Genomic DNA, 18,953 nt, shown 5'->3' with positions numbered 1-18,953 from the left:
ATTTATGTCGAGAGTTACTTCTTCTCTAAGACCTGTTACTGTGGTAAGAGCTGCTAGTGCTACTGCCTGGTGAGTAAGGCTTATGATAGGAAAACAGGTTTTATTGCTTAAAATATTTGGAAATAGTTTTCTCATGCTGTGGACTGGTTTTTGAGGGAAGGTTTCAGTGAGGTTCAACTGTTTCTGATAATAAGAGTGTGGCAATAGCAAGGTGTTTGTGTGTTTACATTAAATACTTTGTCTCCTTAAAACACCTATGTGTTTAGGATGGTGCCTTGAAAATTAGTAGATGGCTCATGTTTGTGTTGGAAGTATGCCTTGACTCTTCCATAAGAAGAAAAACCCAAACCACACAACTTCTAGTATTAACACTTCTGTTGTTGACTAACAACCAAAGCACCTTGCATTTCATTTAGAGTACATGAAGACTTCGTAATCTAGAGTTGTGGGGATGGAATCAAAGGCCTTTTATATATAGGAAAAAAGGGTGTAATGAAAAACATTTACATATCATGATGTTTCCAGTTTCCTTGAGTATTGATGTTTTGCTGTGTCTGGTGTACTGTCCCATGGAATTTCTTCTTAAATGGGTGTGTTTCAGTTAAAGAACTTTAAGGGTGCTGTATTGGATGTGTTTTCTGGCTTTCCAGTATGAAGTTTGGATATTCTAAACTTTTATTATTTGGAAAGGCTGGTGACCTTTTGGCTTAACTCATGTGAAAGATGGCTTTTGAACAGGTGCATTCAAGAAAAACATATAGTTCAACGAAGAAAAACTTGTCACTTCCTTATCTTAGCTGACCTTGAAATTATTTGCTTGGATTTCAGTAAATTTGAATTCAAATGTTATAAATAGTTCTGTAAAATCCACATATGTATAGGGTGCATGTACATACATAAACAGAGGGAGAGAGAGAATGTTGTTAGGACAAGCAGAAGTTGATTTTATACTGAAAATTAAGTAGAACTAGAAAGAATTTAGAGAAGTATTTTCATGTTGCAGAGAAATTACATTGGACCCTATGTGCTTGGACTTTGAACTGAAAAGAGGGAATCAAAATAGACAAGCCTTTAAATATGAATATAAACAAAATTTTATGACTATCTATTAACTTAAAAATAAAATTGAGTTTGTGGGTGTTGCTGCACTTCCTGGACAACTGAGGTTTTATAGGGTTTTAAAGGATTATTCTTGGTGTGAGTCTAGAGGAAGTTTGCATAGGTGTTTGTTCCTTTCTGGCATGGGGAGACGAGGAAAAAGAAAATTAAAAGGCTTAGTAAATGAAGTGGAGATAGCAATTGCACACATAAAAGTGCCAGAGTTGATGTTAAATGAGCTTTAGATCGTACTTTGCCATGTGGATCCTATACATCAAAGTTTTAACATTATTTCTGTGCATTTTTATGGAAACAGTTCTTACATTGCCTCTCTAACCACATGCTACAAAGGAAATCAGTTTTGTCCCACAGCATGTTCAAGTGGAGCCTTAATTTCATTACGTGTAATAGTATTTGGGTTTAGTCATATCTAATTGACATTAAGATGTTAGATGGAAAACCTTTACCCTTAGGATGGAGTGTGAGCTTGTAATATTTTAAAACTTTATTTTAGTTAAGAAAAACGTGTGCTAAGAGCTTCAATGGCATAGTAACTTAAAATACAAACTCCAAGATGTAGAGTGTGTTAGCACACAGGAGTGGTTAAAGTGTGTTTTTAAATGTTCAACTTCAAAGTTTGGCAGTTTTTTCCAACAGTAAACCCCGTCCTGGCAAGGTGTGCCTCTGTCATTAACTGGAGTCACATCAGTAACCAACTGAAACTAATGAACTACTCGTTTGCATAAATAGTTACACAAGTGCCGCTCGTGCCAGAACGCCAGAGCTGGGCTCTGAATCCTGTAGCTGCGTTGGTACAAGTTTCATGTTTGCTCTTTTGGAAAAGCTTTATTGAAATTCTAAGTGTGAAGGGCGATCCATGTTGGAATCCATGACTTACCTGTGCAGCTGTGTGTATATGCTATCTGCACTTATTTTTCTGTTGATTTAAAAATTGTCTGCATTTGATTTGTGACCCGGGTATTGTCTTGTGTACCATAACACAGCTGTAATGCACAAGCCTTGCTTCTGTGTGTGTCAGCCTCAGTCCTGCAGAGCAGGTAAGAAAACTTTGATTCCAGCTCTTGTTCTTTCAGCATTCTTCCCTATAAATTAAGTAGTTATATGAAATTAGTTGTTTAGGGAGAGCAAAGGAAGGCAGTTTCCTTTCTGGTATAGGGAAATTTGACTCCAGCTTCCCTTTGGTGACTGCTTCAGCAATAGCACAGAATTACACTGCTCTTGTTCTTAATCATAGTAATAGTCTAGGCTGCTCTTTTAAATGTGATGGCCATATGCCAACTTTTGTGTTCTTTTATTCAAGACTGCAATAAAAGATGAGGGTAGAGAGGAAAATAATTTATTTTAAAGGCATGTATTGCTAAAGAAATTGGCTCCTGGGTCTGTCATCTCTGTTCCTACTGCGTGTCCCCTATGGACAGCTACTGTTGTATTAGGGATCACAACCTGAACAGAATATGCATGTAACAAAAAATTTCTATCATATTATCTACAGATCACAGACATGTTTGGGGACTAGAGAATGCTCATATTGGACAGGGAGAATCATCTGGAGCACCTGGAAACAAATGAAAAATAGTTATGTATTATCCCAGATCCAAGAAGAGGCGTCTTTATTCAGTTGATACAGTGCCCATAGCTGGTAAGATTTAACCCAGCGCTGAGAAATAATTGGCTCCAGGGACTACTGATGGGCCTGACTCTAAAGCCTATTTGCATTTGTATCCAGAGGCATGCAAAGGTGTAGCTGATAGGCATGAATAACTTTCTGTTGGTTTGGTTCCCCTGATGAATACCAGCAAAATAGAGGTGGAATGTGTAGTAACGGGAGTGGGCTGCCTTGTGGGTGGTAGGTAGCTATTGAATGTGCTTCGTTATAATATGAAACATTACTGTCTGAGGACGTAAATGGAGAGTTGCAGCATCATCAGTACTAAGTGTGAATGAAACCTTGGAAGGGAGTAGATTGAAAATGAAAAGGTAGGAGGAATTGTTGGACCTAACTTGGCGGTATGTGTAACTGAGCTACACAGTGAATTCTAAATTGAGGGTATTTAATTCGTTATTTTTTTAAGCCATTGCTGGCATAAGTAGTTTTTGTTTACAACACTATATTCCTCTTCTCACCCTTCCCTGTCCTAACCAGTTTGTTGGTATAAACAATTGCATGTTTGCACAGTGATGCAGGTGATAATTAAGTGCTGCTCTAGGGATGGTAAGGTAAGAAATGACTATCAGCCAGATTAATTTCTTAAACAAATTCACCATGTGGACAAAAGTGTCTGTTTTGGCAAGCCTGGGGGAGTAGTGAGGGCAGAAATGGATTGGCTCATGGTAGTGGCTGCTTAAGTAATACAGATGCTTAAGAATAAGCCTAACAACAGATGACCGTGGGTAGATGCTTCACCTCTTTTTTTATTTGTAATTAATTTTGTTTTTCTCCATGATGTCTAAATAAAACTTTGCTTTGTTTTACTATTGATCCTCAAAGCTAGGTAAGAATGATAAGGGATTTATTCTGATTTTATGAGGCTGTTTATGAAGAGAGCTGTTCCTTTTTCTGTTATCAACTCTATTATTAATCTTTCTTGACTAGTACACAAGGGCAGTGTAGAATCAGGATACTTACAGATCTGTTGAATGAAAATTTTGGCAACATTTGTTGTTGCTAGGGATTTTTAATGTGATTCAAATAATAGAAGTATTCATGGATCAGCTAATGCAAGCTTGAGAGATCTTTGTGTGAAATCCTAATTCCAAGAGCATCTGGAATAATTGCTGGTGCAACTGCTGTGCAATGATAAAAAAAAATGTATAGTGAAAGAAAACTTCAAGATGTGTAGCAGTATACAGTTCACAGAAGGCTCAGGTTCTTGCTCTGGTAAGTCTACAATGGTAAGATGGAACAGCTTGAAGTACTGCACAATAAAAATTTAAATGTATTCAGAATTTTCCAGTCTCAAACTGTTCATTAATTAAAGCAGCCAATTTCAGACCTGAAGGAAAAATAAAAGCAGAGCCAGAACTTAGCTGGCAGTCATTTGATAGTAAAGCTTGTGGGAGCCAATTACTTACATGCTCCCTAGCGTTTGCAAATACCTTTCCTTCTAACTGAAACAATTTTTTGTTCTATTTCAAGCCAAAATGCATGGTTTTTGTAGTCATTAAAAATATCTATAATGAAAGAAAACTTCAGAGTTGTGTAGCTGTATATGGAGAAACTTCAGAGTCTTGTTTTGGTCAGGCCACAGTGGTGTGAGTTTGCTGGGCATTGTGTGCTGTCCCTCCTAGATGATCATTAGCGCAGCCTAGCTCTGGATGTAGTTTACATATAGAGACAGTGATTAAAAATGAACCAAACCCTTTACTTCAAAAAAAGCAGAGAAATTAAAGGTATTTGGGAAACTATGAAATGTTTACCAGGCAATTGTAAAGTTTTGGAAAAGTTGTTCTGTTCTAGTAAACCATAGCTTCATAATAACGCTTAAACTTTCAGGCCTATGGATTTGTTAAATAAGGACCACATTTCTGTGTAGCAAAGAAGGATAAGTCTGTTTTGGCAGACTTGATGCTTAGTACCATGGCTCTGTGATTAGTAGGGGGAACTACATCCATTTCATTTATGGAGCAGCAGATGTTAGAGGAGACTGGGTGGAAAGGGTGAAGACAATAGATTTTAAGCCTATGTTAAAGTAATTTGGCTTGAAGCTCTGCTATGTTTAAAAGACCATTTAAAAAGAAAAATTATAATGACAGAGTGTTTCTTGTAATGGTATTGTATACTTTTCCAACCTTCTTTCGGAACAGAGAATATTAAAATGTTTAGTTAAATTTTTGTTATTTTCCTAAATAAACAGAAGGCTCACAGCCAAAATATTTATATCCAAGTTTTCAGTTATGTAAGCAATGCTAAAATAAACCATTTGCCCGAAACCTGTTGTCCTAAGGGCTATATCCTGTTTACAGGTGTAAGCCAGTTTAGTGGGATGTAAGACATCCCATGGATTTTCCATGCCGTGTCTTGCCAGACCTACAACTTCTCTCTTCCTTTGTGGATTACTAGGGGTGCCTTAGTATTTGATGTTGGAAAACCAGTTATGTGAGCTCTGCATTTTGATTCATGTTAGACTTTGTCTTATTCATCAGCCAGTGGTGTTCTTCCCCTCTGTCCAGAACACTTTCTGGCCTTGTGGATTTCTCATGACCAATGGTCTTCTTTAGGAGTTTGTATGTCTTGGTCCATTTCCTCTTCTGAATTCAGCTGGAAGAGCAAAGAACCTCTAAGGACAGAGAGAGAGGGTGGTTGCCTTGTTTCTCTCCTGAGCCCCTCTTACAAATAGTGTCAATCCACTTGCCCTCTGCTGGAGGTAACTCATCTCATCCTGAAGGATGGTTCCATTTGCCAGGAAAGCAGTTTAATGTTTTAAGTAAAATTGTAGTTCTTCTTTATGTTTAAAAGTAGAAAAAGATTCCTTATATAACTTTTCATAACAATGAATTTTCACCAGGGATGTGATCCTTTCCCTCTGCCCCCTCCTAAGTGAACACAATTCTACTCCAGTTGGATTTTCATATCTTTATAGCTCATAATTTTTCTGCCACTTGAGTGCTTAAATTAGTTTTTCAAGTGCCAAACTATCATTTTTGCGTGGGAAGAATTTAGGAAAGCTGGCAGAAAAATCAACTGATTTGTGATTGGGTATTTTCTGTTATTTAAAATACACCTGCCCAATCTCCTTATCTGTAGATGCTTTCTTTTGCAAAAGTGTAAGAATCTCTTTGGACTAGTAATTGGTTGAGTTTTATTTTAAGCTAATGATTCCTGGCTTTCAAGAAATTATCATCTTCCTCTTCTATATAAGACAACTATGTCATTAATATTGTAGGATATGTTTAATCAGTTTAAATGAAACAGAAATGATCTGGCAAGATTGATACTTCAAAGGAATCTACAGTTCATCAGGAATACTTTAAGTTGTTTGTAAATGCGTCCCTTTCTTATGCATGTAAAAGGTTTAAAGTATTCTGTGAGCACTGAGCTCTTTTATCCTTTCAGTTGCTTATGGAATACTAATGAAAGTAATGTATGTGCATCATGTGGAAAATATGTTGGCAGACAGATAGATACCTGCAGTGCCTTAAATGCTTTGGCATTGTCTTTGTTTAATCGGCATAGTTGATCCCTGCTTCCCCTAGAGGTTTATACTTCCAGGATAAGATCAAAGGTTTATATGAAGGTTTAAGCAAAAGTAGAATTCACCTATTTTAGAGATGAATGAATAGATAAACAGAAGCTTAAAAATAAAACTTCAGGCACCCCAGTCTCTAATATAAAATGTCTTGTAGGAGCAATAATTACAGTAGTTATATATATTTAAGAAATCAGACATCTGAGATGTTAAGAGAAGAATTTCCTGGAATTAAGTACCTATCTGATTAAACTTTTGTGATTTGTTTTCATGATGCTTTCTGAAAGAGTAGCTGTTTTATGCTGTGTCTGTGTGCTTTGCTAAATTAATAAGCTGACTTGGCATTGAAAATGCTCTTTGAGGAATGCAAAAAAAAAAAACCCCAAACCCAATCATTAAGTTAAAGTAACAGTTAAAATATCCAATACCATTTTTTGGGTATTCTGTCTGTCTTTTTGTGGCACTGATTCTTTGTGTTACCATTTACATCTGCTTAAAATGCTACAGAGCAAGTTGAGTGTTTCATTGAAGGCTGATTCCAGTAAATGTTTAGTGGAATAGAGAAAAAAAGCCTAGAAATATCAACAGTTAAATTTAAATTATGATGCAGATATGGTATCCTAGTGCTAGATAGGAAATACGTAAGTGGAGTGGTTTCAGTAAACTGCAGTGAAACTGGAGTACAAAGCAATTACATAAAATAAGATTGTGACCGGGGTATAAAAAAGTTCTGTCAGCCGTGTCTTCTGAGTGCCGTTCGTGCTTTTTTATTAGAAATGAATTTTGATGTGTTAGTATTTTATCTCTCCTGTATGGCACAATAATGGTTATTTTGTTAAGAAAATTTCACAATATTTATCAATTGTCGTATTCTTTGCAACTGATACCATACTTAGTGTTTAGTCGTCAGTTGCTGCTGAAATAGCAGAAATGGACTCTGCATTTGAAATTGGAGCATCATCAGCAAATGCATTTGGGTTCAGTTTGCTGACACATGTATGTAATATCTTAGCTGAAATGTTGCAGTGAACAATATATTTAATATTCCCTGTAATTATGAGCTTATGGGAGGCACAGTGAGTTATGTGATTTCTAAGAAAATTGTGAGCTTTAATTCTGTTCTCTGACACTGTTGTTTGCATGGACTGGCTTGGCTACACTGGCCCAGTGCTTCTGAGTGTACAGCCAAAGTCTGAGTATTTGAATTAGTGAAACAGTAGCTAGACCAAAACATGTGGTGGAGAGTTTTCCACAGGGAAAACTTCAAAATTTGTTATTAAAAATTATTCCTGCACCTAAGCTGTAAATAGTGCTGTCTGTTCATTACTAGTTGTCTTCTAGTTATTATCAGATAGAGTCTGTAAATGCCAGAAAGTTGTGCACTCACTAAAACAGTAACTTTTTTTTAAAGCTGACAGAACAGTGTATTTACTTTCAACATTTCAGTCAAAAGTAAATACAGAAATGGAAGCATTGAGCTTCAATTGAATTGCTTTGGCAGGGTATTTGGTTTTTCTACCTTGGATATAATAAGATTATATTCGTAAACTCTGCAACACTTAGGTGCAGTTTGGAATAAGAGACTCTGAGTACTGAGTTCATAGTTTTCTAAGAAATATACCAGAATCATGACTTCATAGAAATAAGTTTTTCTCAGTTATTTTCTCACTTTTTTTATGTTTCATGATGGAATTAAGAGCAAACATTGCAGCTCTGATTTGAAATATTTCAATTTCCTGTGGCCTTTCACCAGTTGGTTCAGTTAAATGTGTATCAAAATTATATTTGGAACAGTTACATTTACCTTGATTGTAATAAACTTATGTTTTAGACAAAATAGGAAACAGTGCCAAATATCTTTTGTGTTCTGAGTTTCCTGCATGTGTGTTGGTATAAGTAAAGTGTTAGTAATGCTACACAAGACTGCTGCTTTTACTACAAAACTAAGTCACTATATAGGTAAATCCTAAGGTATGGTATATTTCCAGTGTCTCTTGGACGGACTTGCAGGATCGTATTACATGAGGCACTAAATGTCATAAGTTTCAGGAGAAATGAGTATTCTTCCAAAATGTAAATTAAGGAACCCTTCCCCCTCACTTTTGCAGTTGGTAGATAATAGTGTTAGTATCTGAAGCTGTGCATTCCAGGGAGTAAAATTCAGCCTGAACTACAAAGAGCCCTCATGTCTGCTAGTCACAGCATGTTTTTGAAGCCTTTTGTGTAATAGTGACTGCTTTAAAAGCATATTTTGTTGATAAAAAAAAATACAGTAGATCATAAAACAAGAAAGGCAGGCTTGTTTCTAATGTGCGTGAGAACATTTAGTCTTATGAATGTTGATGCTAGTCCAAGAAAATATTGATTAATTTAAAATTTGATTTAGTTCCCCTGAAAAAGTTATGGATAAGAACACAGATGAAGAGCAGCCTTCAACTGCATGTAACCAGTACCCTAAAGAAGCAGTGAAGAAACGTCAGAATTCAGATCGAGGTTCCGGGAGGAGTGATTCTTCCAGGACCTTCAGAAAAAGCTTCAGGCTGGACTACAGATTAGAAGAGGATGTAACTAAATCAAAGAGAGGCAAAGATGGAAGATTTGTCAACCCATGGCCAACGTGGAAATCACCAACCTTATCAAACATTTTGAAATGGTCCCTCATGGAGAAAGACAACAGCAACGTGCCACGCTCAAAGCAGGTAAATACTTCCATGTTTTCCTTTTGTGATTTAGACTGCTTTTACATCTGCTCTAATCAATAAAATAGGACAGTTTCTAACTAATACTCATTAGGCATCTTCTGGAGACTTTTCTAAGTCTTACTTTTCTGATTTTAGTATCATTTTATTCTTTTCAAAAGGTGGATTAATACTTTCTACCTCTTTAATTTTTGTCTCTGTTAGGTCCACACCTTTTGATTTATACAGCTAAGTTTATATTTATAAAAACAACAAAAATGGCCCCCTAGCTCAGTCATAAACCAGTTACAGCCATTCCTTTTTAACAGTTGTTGTTTTATGAAGCATGCTATTAACTTAATTTGTCTCGCATGAAATAGCTGATTTCATGACATATCTAATTTTTAAAATTTTCCCTTTTTTTCCAGACTGCAATTTAATGCATATGTTGCATCTTTTTCATGAAGGTTTCTGTCACCTACTTATGAAAATATTTACAAATCTGTTTTTTCTGTTTCAGTACACCAGGAGAAAAAAATGCATATGTTAAAACTAACCTGATCTAGTTACATTTGTACTGAAACACTTAAAGTACAGTGCCAGTTTACGGGGTAACACTGTTATTTGTTCTTGGTGAAATGCTATCGTCAGGTATTATGTGTAAAGAAGGAGACAGGTGAAGCTTCTTTTCCATGAAGAGTAATGGATACTGGAAAGTCATGGGTTATGTTTATGGTCACAGGAAGAATGAAGATGACTAAGTTTTGACAGAATTACTTCTCAGTGTACTTCTGATGTGTTGACTGTACTTCAGAAAAGCTGTGCTGAAGGGTGCACAACCAAGGACAGCATTTGTTAACAAGCAGGCGTTAATAATGCTTTTAAGCATTCAGGAGGGTATGCACAACTTACAGATCTCACAGCCAGTATTTAGTAAAGAGCTTTCAATTTTGTCTTACCTGAATTACCTTTGAAGGAAGGAATTCTATCAGTTTTATGGACAGGAAAGCCATGTTACACATTAACGCATGATGGTCAGAGGTTTGGGGATATTTAAGGGACAAATAATCTTGGCTGTATTGAATAATAATAATAATAAAATCTGACTTAGAAGCACAGCAAACTTTTGTTGGTCTTGGGATCGCTTCTGTTTTAAAATTTTGGTGTCTTCCTTGTGGTGACAACCGTTGCCTCAGTGTGTACAGCTTTCTAGACAGCGTGCTGGCCACATTTTCATGAAATTCACACCTGGACGTTTTCAGTTGCTTTTGACCTCTGCCCTTCTTGGTATGCGTGGAACAGTCTTTGTATCTTCCCAGTGCCAATCAGAAACCCGGGTAGTGACTGAAGTCCCTCGAAGGCAATGCTGAGGTGTACTATGGAGTGCAGAACATACAGCACTGATGGAGTGCAGAACTGCAGCATTCCCCTTTAATTTACAGTTTGCCCCTACAATAAAGGATGATCACAAAGAAATCTACAAGGCAGCAGTTGAAAAGCTGTCTCTCTGACCCAGCTGGGATTCATTTTGGGCTAATCTTACTGTTTGCATGATAAATCTTTTAATTAAGTGCCTTAATTCAGGAGTTCAGTGAAGTAAATCAGAAACAGAAAAACCTAGATAGGGATCAATGAAATGTACTTGTGGAGTCCTCAGCCATTTTGATGCTTGTTCCACCCAGTTTTGTTCCACCCTTAAATCAGCCTGTGAAGTGCATCTGAGCTTGTTTAAAATTCAAACTCAGGGCTCTATACTTTATTTATCACTGCTAGATGGCATGTCCTTTGAACAGACTCCTACTTCAGTTTCTGCACTGAGTGTGGCTGGTGATGCCCTGCTATCCTGGTCAGGTTCACTTTATCTGTACCAAGTGCTTTGCATATGTAAAAACAAGCATATTATCCAGGATAAGTGCTTGTGCTTCACTGTGGAAAAGCTATATGTATTATAATCATGCCTTCATAATGAGCCTATATCATTATCCAGAATGCATGGACTTCTTGTATTTTCATTACAGGCTTTATTAATAACTTTGTTTGGGGCTGTTGAAGGATCTTTAATTATTAGTTGTTGGATCAGCAGTTTAGATTGTTCTCATTTCTGTAAAATCCTGTGGTATTCCAGTATGCACTAAGCGCCAAAAATCCTAAGCTAATCAGCTGGTCTTACCAAAGCTTGTCATGTGTTTCTTCTTGCTTTGCATTAGGAGGGAAAGAAGAACAGGGCGGGGGGAAGGGACACAGCAGGAGAAATTTTTGTATTACTTCAGTAATGAAGACAAGACAGTATTAAGTGCATTTTGCTTCTCTTGGTAGCTGATTTGACATAATTGCCATATTTCAAAAATCTATTATAATTCTTCTGGTTTTAATGTGTCTCTGGTTAGTCTGACAGAGCAAAATATAGCAGGATAAAAATTCCATATGATATGTATTTTATGCATTATGTTGCTTTATCCTGTTATGTGAGTTTTAAGTATTTCTTGTGAAGTAAACTGCTACTAGAACTTGTGTTTTAATTTGAAATCTTATGAGCTGAGTGTTGCTCATTGCTTTAACAGGTGATTTTGGTGTGCTTTTGTAAAATACTAAAAAAAAAACCCAAACACAAATCCCATGCACTGAGAAATAATATTTTGGTGTGATGTACTGTGATTAGTTCAACATGCCTGATTTCTGATCTCATCTTCTGAGCAATCATTGATTTGGATCAGAGGCCTGTGTATCACAAACCTGGAAAGCACAAGCTCTGTATGAGATCTACAAGTTACATTGCCTTTGTGCTCTTGGTTTGTCTTGAACTGTTGGTCACGGAATTTTGTTTAAATAGGTCAGGATGGCAGTTGTTCGAACTGTGCTCCTCTCTATTTATCAATCTTCCTGTCTATGTAACTTTTACAAATGCCTTTTATAGTGATTAGTTCTACCTTTAAATCAACTGCAGTGACAATCCCAATGACATCCCTGTAAAGCCTTTATTAGTAGTGCAGATGTGTTGTGGCTTTAGCCAGCCAAGTCCCAGTCAGCTGCTCACTTCCACCCCCCAATGCTTGCATCCCAGTGGAATTGAAAGGGCAAAAATCAGATAACTTCTGGGTTGAGCTAAAGACAGTTGAATAGGTAAAGCAAAAACTGCATGCACAAGCCAACTAAGAAATTTATTTTCACATGGGCAGGCAGGTGTTCAGCCATCCCCAGGAAAGCAGGGCTGCATTCCATGTAACAGCTACTTGGGAAGATAAACGCCATTCTTTCTGAATGTCCCCCACCTCCTCCTTCTCACCCCAGATTTTACTGCTGAGTGCAATGTTGTAAGGTATGAGATATCTCTCTGATGAGTTGAGGTCACCTCTCCCAACTGTGTCCCTCCCAGCTTCTTGTGTGCCCCCAGTCAACTGGCTGTGATGCGATTTAAGCACTGTTCAGCAAAGCTGAAACATCAGTCTGCTGTCAGCACTTGGTAGAATATATCTGAGTCCCACTTAACTAATTGTTCACATCTGCCAGTTGGCCAGTTCCTCATCCATTTAGTATTGTTTATTAATATTGCATGATACTGATTTTAAAAACTAACTTGTCCCAAATGTCAGCAAAAATAGCAAAAATAAGTTTAGTTAATAAATTTAGTTCTGAGAAAATTTGTAGTCTAACTCTAAAACTATCTACTCAAAAAGAATATTTTCCATAAAAAATGTACTAACTGACCTGAATTGCATTATGACAGTTAGTTATTGAATTCCACATCTGAGTTGTATTTCTTTGATGTTATCTGATTTTTTGACTTAACAATGTGTAATTTGTCAGTATGTCCTAATTTCTGTTTTTGAGTATTATGTTAGTTTTATGCACCTTTTTTTTTTAATTGAAGTGTCACAGTATAACACTTCTGTAGTTCAGATTTCTGTTGTTCCCATGTACTTGGAATGAAATAGAGATAAGAAAATGATGCTTCTTTCTTAGAGAAGCAGCCATTTATCTCAGTCTAAGACTGCTACTTTTCTTGTATGAACTAAGGGGTTGTATTGTACTAAGCTTATATTCAGCTTTATAGAAGGTTATCTATTTCTTGTCGCTGGAGACAGTAATGAAACTTTTTCAGTGGATGTGTCTTATCCATTAGCTCTCAGAAAAAGCAATTTCATGAATATTTTATTATTTACAGTAGAATTGCAGGGGGATGGAGATGTGCGTGCTTTGTTTTTCCCAACATATGCTTTCCAAATCAATAAAATATTGTGGAGAAAGTAACTTCCCTGAAGCTGTCAGGACTTATTTAGCAAGGCAACTTCTCTAGTCCTAAACTGTCACAGCATCAGCTGGACTTTTAAAGGAGCACGTGGTCAGCTCTGTATAAATTCACTGATAGTGCTAATCTGTGCTAGGCTGAGAGAATGAGAGCAGCAACCATGGCAGGGAGAACTTGACTTGAACCAGAAATGCTGGGACATTTGTGATAACCAGGGAGAGGAATGTCAGGAGTTAGAATTTGCCCTAGCACATGAAAATTCTTCTAAAGCAACATGAGGAGTTCAGACCAGAATTGTTTGGGAGGAGAGCATTAGCTGTGTTGTGGCCAAGCTGGACATGATCAGGAATTCTGAGAAGACTCTTTGGTTGGTTGGTTTTTTCAATAGGAAAGTTCCTTATTTATTAAACATAAAATTTCTGCGTAAGCACCTCCACCAAACTGCAGTGAAGAGCATAACTCTGGTTCAAAATGAGAGAATGAATGGTGGTTGGGCAGTGAGCTTCAGTAGGTAATGTACAGCCATGGCCTCCTTTGTGCCAGCTTGAGGATACACATAGAGTCAAATTGGAGCCAGTCAAAATGAGATCTGTATATTTTTCACCTCTGAATTGATGTTCAGCCAGATCAGTTCTCTGACCTGTCATGCTCGAGTAGGGACTGCATAACTAGTCAAGCTGGAATAAGAGAGGAGATGGGAGAACCTTTTCATAACTTTGTTACACAGAAGAATGGATTTAGGTTGATTTCCAGTCATTCATGGGACTGCATCCTGCACATACATGGAGAGCAGTACAGTGATTTATTCAGTAAAAATTAAACTTCAATTACCCTAAAGGCTTCAATAAAACACCAGAAGCAGCATATCTAAGTACCTTAAGGTTTATATTAAAAATGATCTTTTGTTTTATGAATGTTCATTAAATTATTGGCAGGATGGGAAGGCATAATTGTAATAGCTAACATTAGCCAGGTAAGGTTAACCTCTGTGTGCTGCTTCTAGATGTAATGAGGAGAGAGAGAGGGCCTGATAAAGGCTTAAGGGGCTTTTGTGGAGTGTGACTGGGGAACATGGCATTTTCTTTCAGCTGTGACTTACTCCTGTTAAGACTTAAGAGGATGCCTCATTTAGTTGCATAAGCTAAACTTGAGTATTTGTTAAGTAACACTCTGTGTGTGCATGTGTATGCATATTCTTTTTCAGGTGGAGGTATCCCTTCCTGGGATGCTGTTAATGCCTTGCAGTGCTCTCATTGCAATGCCCCCAGACTCTATCAGGTCTCCTTGCCTGATGGGATACTCTCTTCTCTTTCTTGACAGAGAAGTGTAAATGTTGCAAAAACCTAAAATGAAATTAGGAGGAAGTAGCTGGGAAAATGGACATTAAAAAGGCATCTGGTGCGTGCTGCAGTTCTCTGCATAAAAATATAAACAAAGTACAAATCTTGACTGTATTGATTTGTGCCTTGTATGCAGTTTTTGTTCCATGGCCAAGTACATTCTGAAATCTCTCATGCATACTGTGTTCTTTTTTGCCAGGAACTCGATAAAGAACTTCCAGTGTTACAACCTTACTTTGTTCAAATGCCAGAAGAGGCTGGGAAGACAGGAGCTGGTATGAGAGTCACATGGCTGGGACATGCCACAGTTATGGTGGAAATGGATGAACTTGTATTTCTTACTGACCCAGTCTTCAGCCAGAGAGCTTCCCCTATTCAGCTGTTGGGTCCCAAGCGCTTCCGAGGGCCTCCGTGCACAGTAGCGCAGCTCCCCAAGATAGATGCGGTGTTGATCAGCCACACCCACTACGATCATCTGGACTACAACACTGTGGCAAGTCTGAACGAACGCTTCGGCAGCGAGCTGCGCTGGTTTGTGCCTCTGGGGCTCCTGCAGTGGATGCAGAGATGTGGGTGTGAGAATGTGATTGAACTGGATTGGTGGGAAGAGAACTGTGTCCCTGGTCATGATGCAGTAACTTTTGTCTTCACCCCTTCCCAACACTGGTGCAAAAGGACTGTGACAGATGATAACAAGGTTCTCTGGGGCAGCTGGTCTGTCTTGGGACCTTGGAATAGGTTTTTCTTTGCAGGAGATACTGGATATTGTTTTGCTTTTGAACAAATAGGTAAAAGGTTTGGACCTTTTGATCTTGCAGCCATCCCCATTGGAGCTTATGAGCCAAGGTAGGAAAATCAGAGTTTGAGCAAAATACGTAAATGAAATTATATACTGATGACAAAAAATACACCCAGAAGTTAAAACTATACTGTATTAAAAAGGTGTACTTTATTAAAAAGTATGTGTATGTGTGATGTTTTTGGAGAGTTTTTTCTTCAGACTTAAGGACAGCAAGGATGAATCAGCAGTCCTTCTTCCCTTAAAAATGTTGAGTAAAAATCTGGAATTATTCTGCCTTTTTTTTCTGAAACAGCATCATTTAATCCAGCCCATTCCAGTGTATATCATTTGCTGCATTTTTCTCTTGCTTCAGTCTTTACCCTGGTTTTGCAACTCATCTGGAGACAAAGATGGCTTGGTTATCAAGTATGAAAGATCTGTTTGCTCAGGAGAGCAAACTTTGCTCCTTTTGGAGAAAACACTTAGACAATAGCACTCATGTAATGCTGGAAGGAAAGCATGTATGGACTGGGAAAGGAAGATAGGAATCCAAACAGCATGGTAAAAATACAGTATCTTTCAAGAATTGTCAAGTTCTCTCTTCTGTTTTCCCTGTTTCCTTGGGCTATCTCCGAAGCACACACTTTTTGGTGTGTCCTGCTAGCATGAAATTTTTTCAGGGACAGATTTAAAGTTTCAGCCTTAATGCCTTAAGGCCCCAGTAATATGTCCTTATACTATTGAAAACAGAGATAAGAAAAAATCTTTCAAAAAGAGAGTACAGTACATGAACTGCTGTTTCATGGATATGTTGGTGTATGTTAGTTTCCTGATTTTCAGTGTTCTGTATGTTGTCCAGGTGTACATGCTTACGATTTTTTTGATTAGGTGAGCATATGTTTCTTTTTGTTCTTTGCAATGGAAGTAAAGGAGAAATCTTGCACTGAATTAGGTGACACAAAAATGTCATGCTTTGTTTTGGTAGGTGGTTTATGAAATACCAGCACGTGGACCCTGAAGAAGCAGTAAGAATCCATATTGATGTTCAAGCAAAGAAGTCTGTAGCAATTCATTGGGGGACCTTTGCTTTAGCAAATGAGGTAAATTGCAACGCTAAACATGAGTTCAGATTTCCAAGGACTAGACAGTCATTAGTGAAGCTTTGCTTGTGCAGTTTAACCTACATATCTGTAAATGTAAACTTAAAATGTGGACTTTGTATAGAGTGAAAAGTTACTGCTCTATGTACTGCTGTTCAAAACAATGATTAGCTTTTCATAACCAATTACATCAAATATTTCCATGGTTAAGAAAATACAGAGTTATTGAAACAAATGTGGGGGATTTCTGATACGCAGATGCTGAGGAGCATCACAGATGAGGACACATGCAGTATTATGCATTACATTATGCAGTAATAAAAACAAACTCAGTGGTGCATCACTTGGAGATAGTAAGCACTGCATGCCTGTAGGTCAATACAGTATTTATTAATTACGTCTATCTAGTAAATATATGAGCACTATTTTTAATAGTTGATTCAAAGTTAAAACCAGAAAGGATATGAAAAAAATTGATTTAGTCTGAGGTTTTGATCTTTTAAAATGTTTTTATTCTCCTCTACCCCCTCAAGTCCACAAATCTAGTAAGAAGGTTACCCAGACACCTTCACAGCAACTAAAAATGTAGTGAAATAGGAAGTGTCTACATTTGCTTTGATACTGTCTGGTAGCTGTTTTTCAACTTTGTCTTTGCATCAGTTGCACCACTTTATCTCCTAATTCACACCTGATAGTGTAATCACCTGATCTGTCAAATGTTCTGTCCCGGCTGTCCTCCCTCCCAGCTCATCGTGCACCGCCTTGTTAGAGTATGGAGGGAACATAGGACGCTTGAATAGAACGTTTCCTGTCCTCAGTGTTTCCAATAAACTGTGTTACTAGTGCCCGCGGTACAAATGGTACTGTGTATTTAGCAGCACAAAAAAAAGAGATTACTCGCTGATGATGCCTTTTCTGAAATGTAACAAATACACCGCGGTAACTTGAGGGGGGCCGCCCTGACAGAGCCGCGTGTTCAGACAGGACCGCTGACAGCTTGGGTTTACAGAGCGAGGGAAAGCGCCAGCTGCTGGCGGGCAGCGCTTCCTCCGAAGGGATCTATTACTGCATTGAAGACGACCGAGTTCAGGCTGACAAGTTGAGCCTTGCTAGTTGTTACTCTGCAGCTGTATATCAGCGTTCGTATCGTTTAAAAACTTAAAATGAACCCAAACATTTTAGTTTGACAAATAACCTTTTCCTCCCCCCGTTTTTTAGAGCAGTGAATTTTTTTTTCCCCCCCTCAAAAAATGTTGCAGTGGTATCTTTTCCCTCATATTATTCTCATTTTTTCCAGTATTACTTGGATCCTCCGGTTAAATTGAATGAAGCTCTTGAAAGATATGGCTTGATAAAAGATGACTTCTTTCTCTTACGCCACGGAGAATCACGGAACTTGAACACAAATGACCGGTTTGAAAACTGAAACAGTGTCAGTTCCTTGTAAGCCCTGTTTGATTTGAACTAGCAATGAATGCTACAATACTAACATGATGTACTTACACTATGGATTTTTTAGATTGAATTGGATTTGTAGATGCCAGGTTTGTCAGTTTCAGAACTAAAGCTTGCATACCAATGTCATGACAAATTTTGCTAGTTATATTGTTTATGAATTTAGAGAGGTAATCTAAAAGTGGTTTATATACTAAGTGTTGTCTGGGAATAACTTGTGGTTTCAACTCTGATGTACACCACCAATAAAAAAAAATATTTTTAAACTTTCATCTTACCTGCATCAGCAATAATAACTTCAGCACAGAACATATTCTTAGGATTAATGGCTAACTTGAATTATTCATTGTTAGACTGTCATCTCCCACTTGTTAGTCTTCAGGTTATGCCTTGTACCTTGATAGCTTCACTATGTATGTTTTGGGGGGTGAAGTCATCCAATACAGCTGTGTTGTTAAAGCACAAGTGTGGTAAAATTGGTTTACTCTTCATTTTCATGTATTAATGAACCACAAAAGCTGAATTTTGCAATGATCAAAGAAATGTGCCTTTTAAAGAGAGAGAATTTAATATTGCATCATGGATGTGTAAAACTAACTGCTGGCCAGAGCATCTGCACACTTTCATTGTTTTGTCTATGTTTTTAAGTTAGGTCTGAATGTGTCAATTGCAGCACATGAAGGAAAAATCCCTTCATGTTGCTTGTCCTTGCATTAACTCAGCTGTTTTCTAAGTTTGTTTTTTGTTTGGTTTTGTTTGTTTTTTTTTAAAGTGGAAAGTCTTAAGCAAGAGCTTTGGTATTTTTTGTTATAGCTTCCTTATAATTTTAAAGTTGAATGAGAGATTACAACATTGTTCAGTGTTATAAAACTTAGCCAAATGTATCTGTATCAAATTGTCTTGCTAATTTACAGAATTAAAGCCTATTGTTGCCAATAAAAAGGGTTGTTATTCTCCTTCATAATTCATTGGCAAATCATGTTTTGTTTATGATTTCTTTTGGTCTGTGGGATATGTGGGTTGGTTTGGGGGTTTTTTTTGCTCTTGC

General features: G+C 37.4%; 1 protein-coding gene across 1 annotated transcript; it reads left to right on the top strand.

Moving 5' to 3' along the window:
• Nucleotides 1-1,621: 1,621 nt before the first annotated feature.
• Nucleotides 1,622-18,873, top strand: NAPEPLD (N-acyl phosphatidylethanolamine phospholipase D). Its single transcript, XM_008642510.2, has 5 exons — nucleotides 1,622-2,156; nucleotides 8,692-9,004; nucleotides 14,769-15,415; nucleotides 16,336-16,450; nucleotides 17,748-18,873. The coding sequence occupies exons 2-5, from the start codon at nucleotides 8,708-8,710 to the stop codon at nucleotides 17,874-17,876; spliced, it is 1,188 nt and encodes a 395-aa protein (XP_008640732.1). The 5' UTR covers nucleotides 1,622-2,156; nucleotides 8,692-8,707; the 3' UTR covers nucleotides 17,877-18,873.
• Nucleotides 18,874-18,953: the final 80 nt, after the last annotated feature.

Source organism: Corvus brachyrhynchos, unplaced genomic scaffold, assembly GCF_000691975.1.
Source record: "Corvus brachyrhynchos isolate BGI_N302 unplaced genomic scaffold, ASM69197v1 scaffold239, whole genome shotgun sequence".
Taxonomy (NCBI): Eukaryota; Metazoa; Chordata; class Aves; order Passeriformes; family Corvidae; genus Corvus; species Corvus brachyrhynchos.
This window is presented reverse-complemented; position numbering and strand designations above follow the sequence as displayed.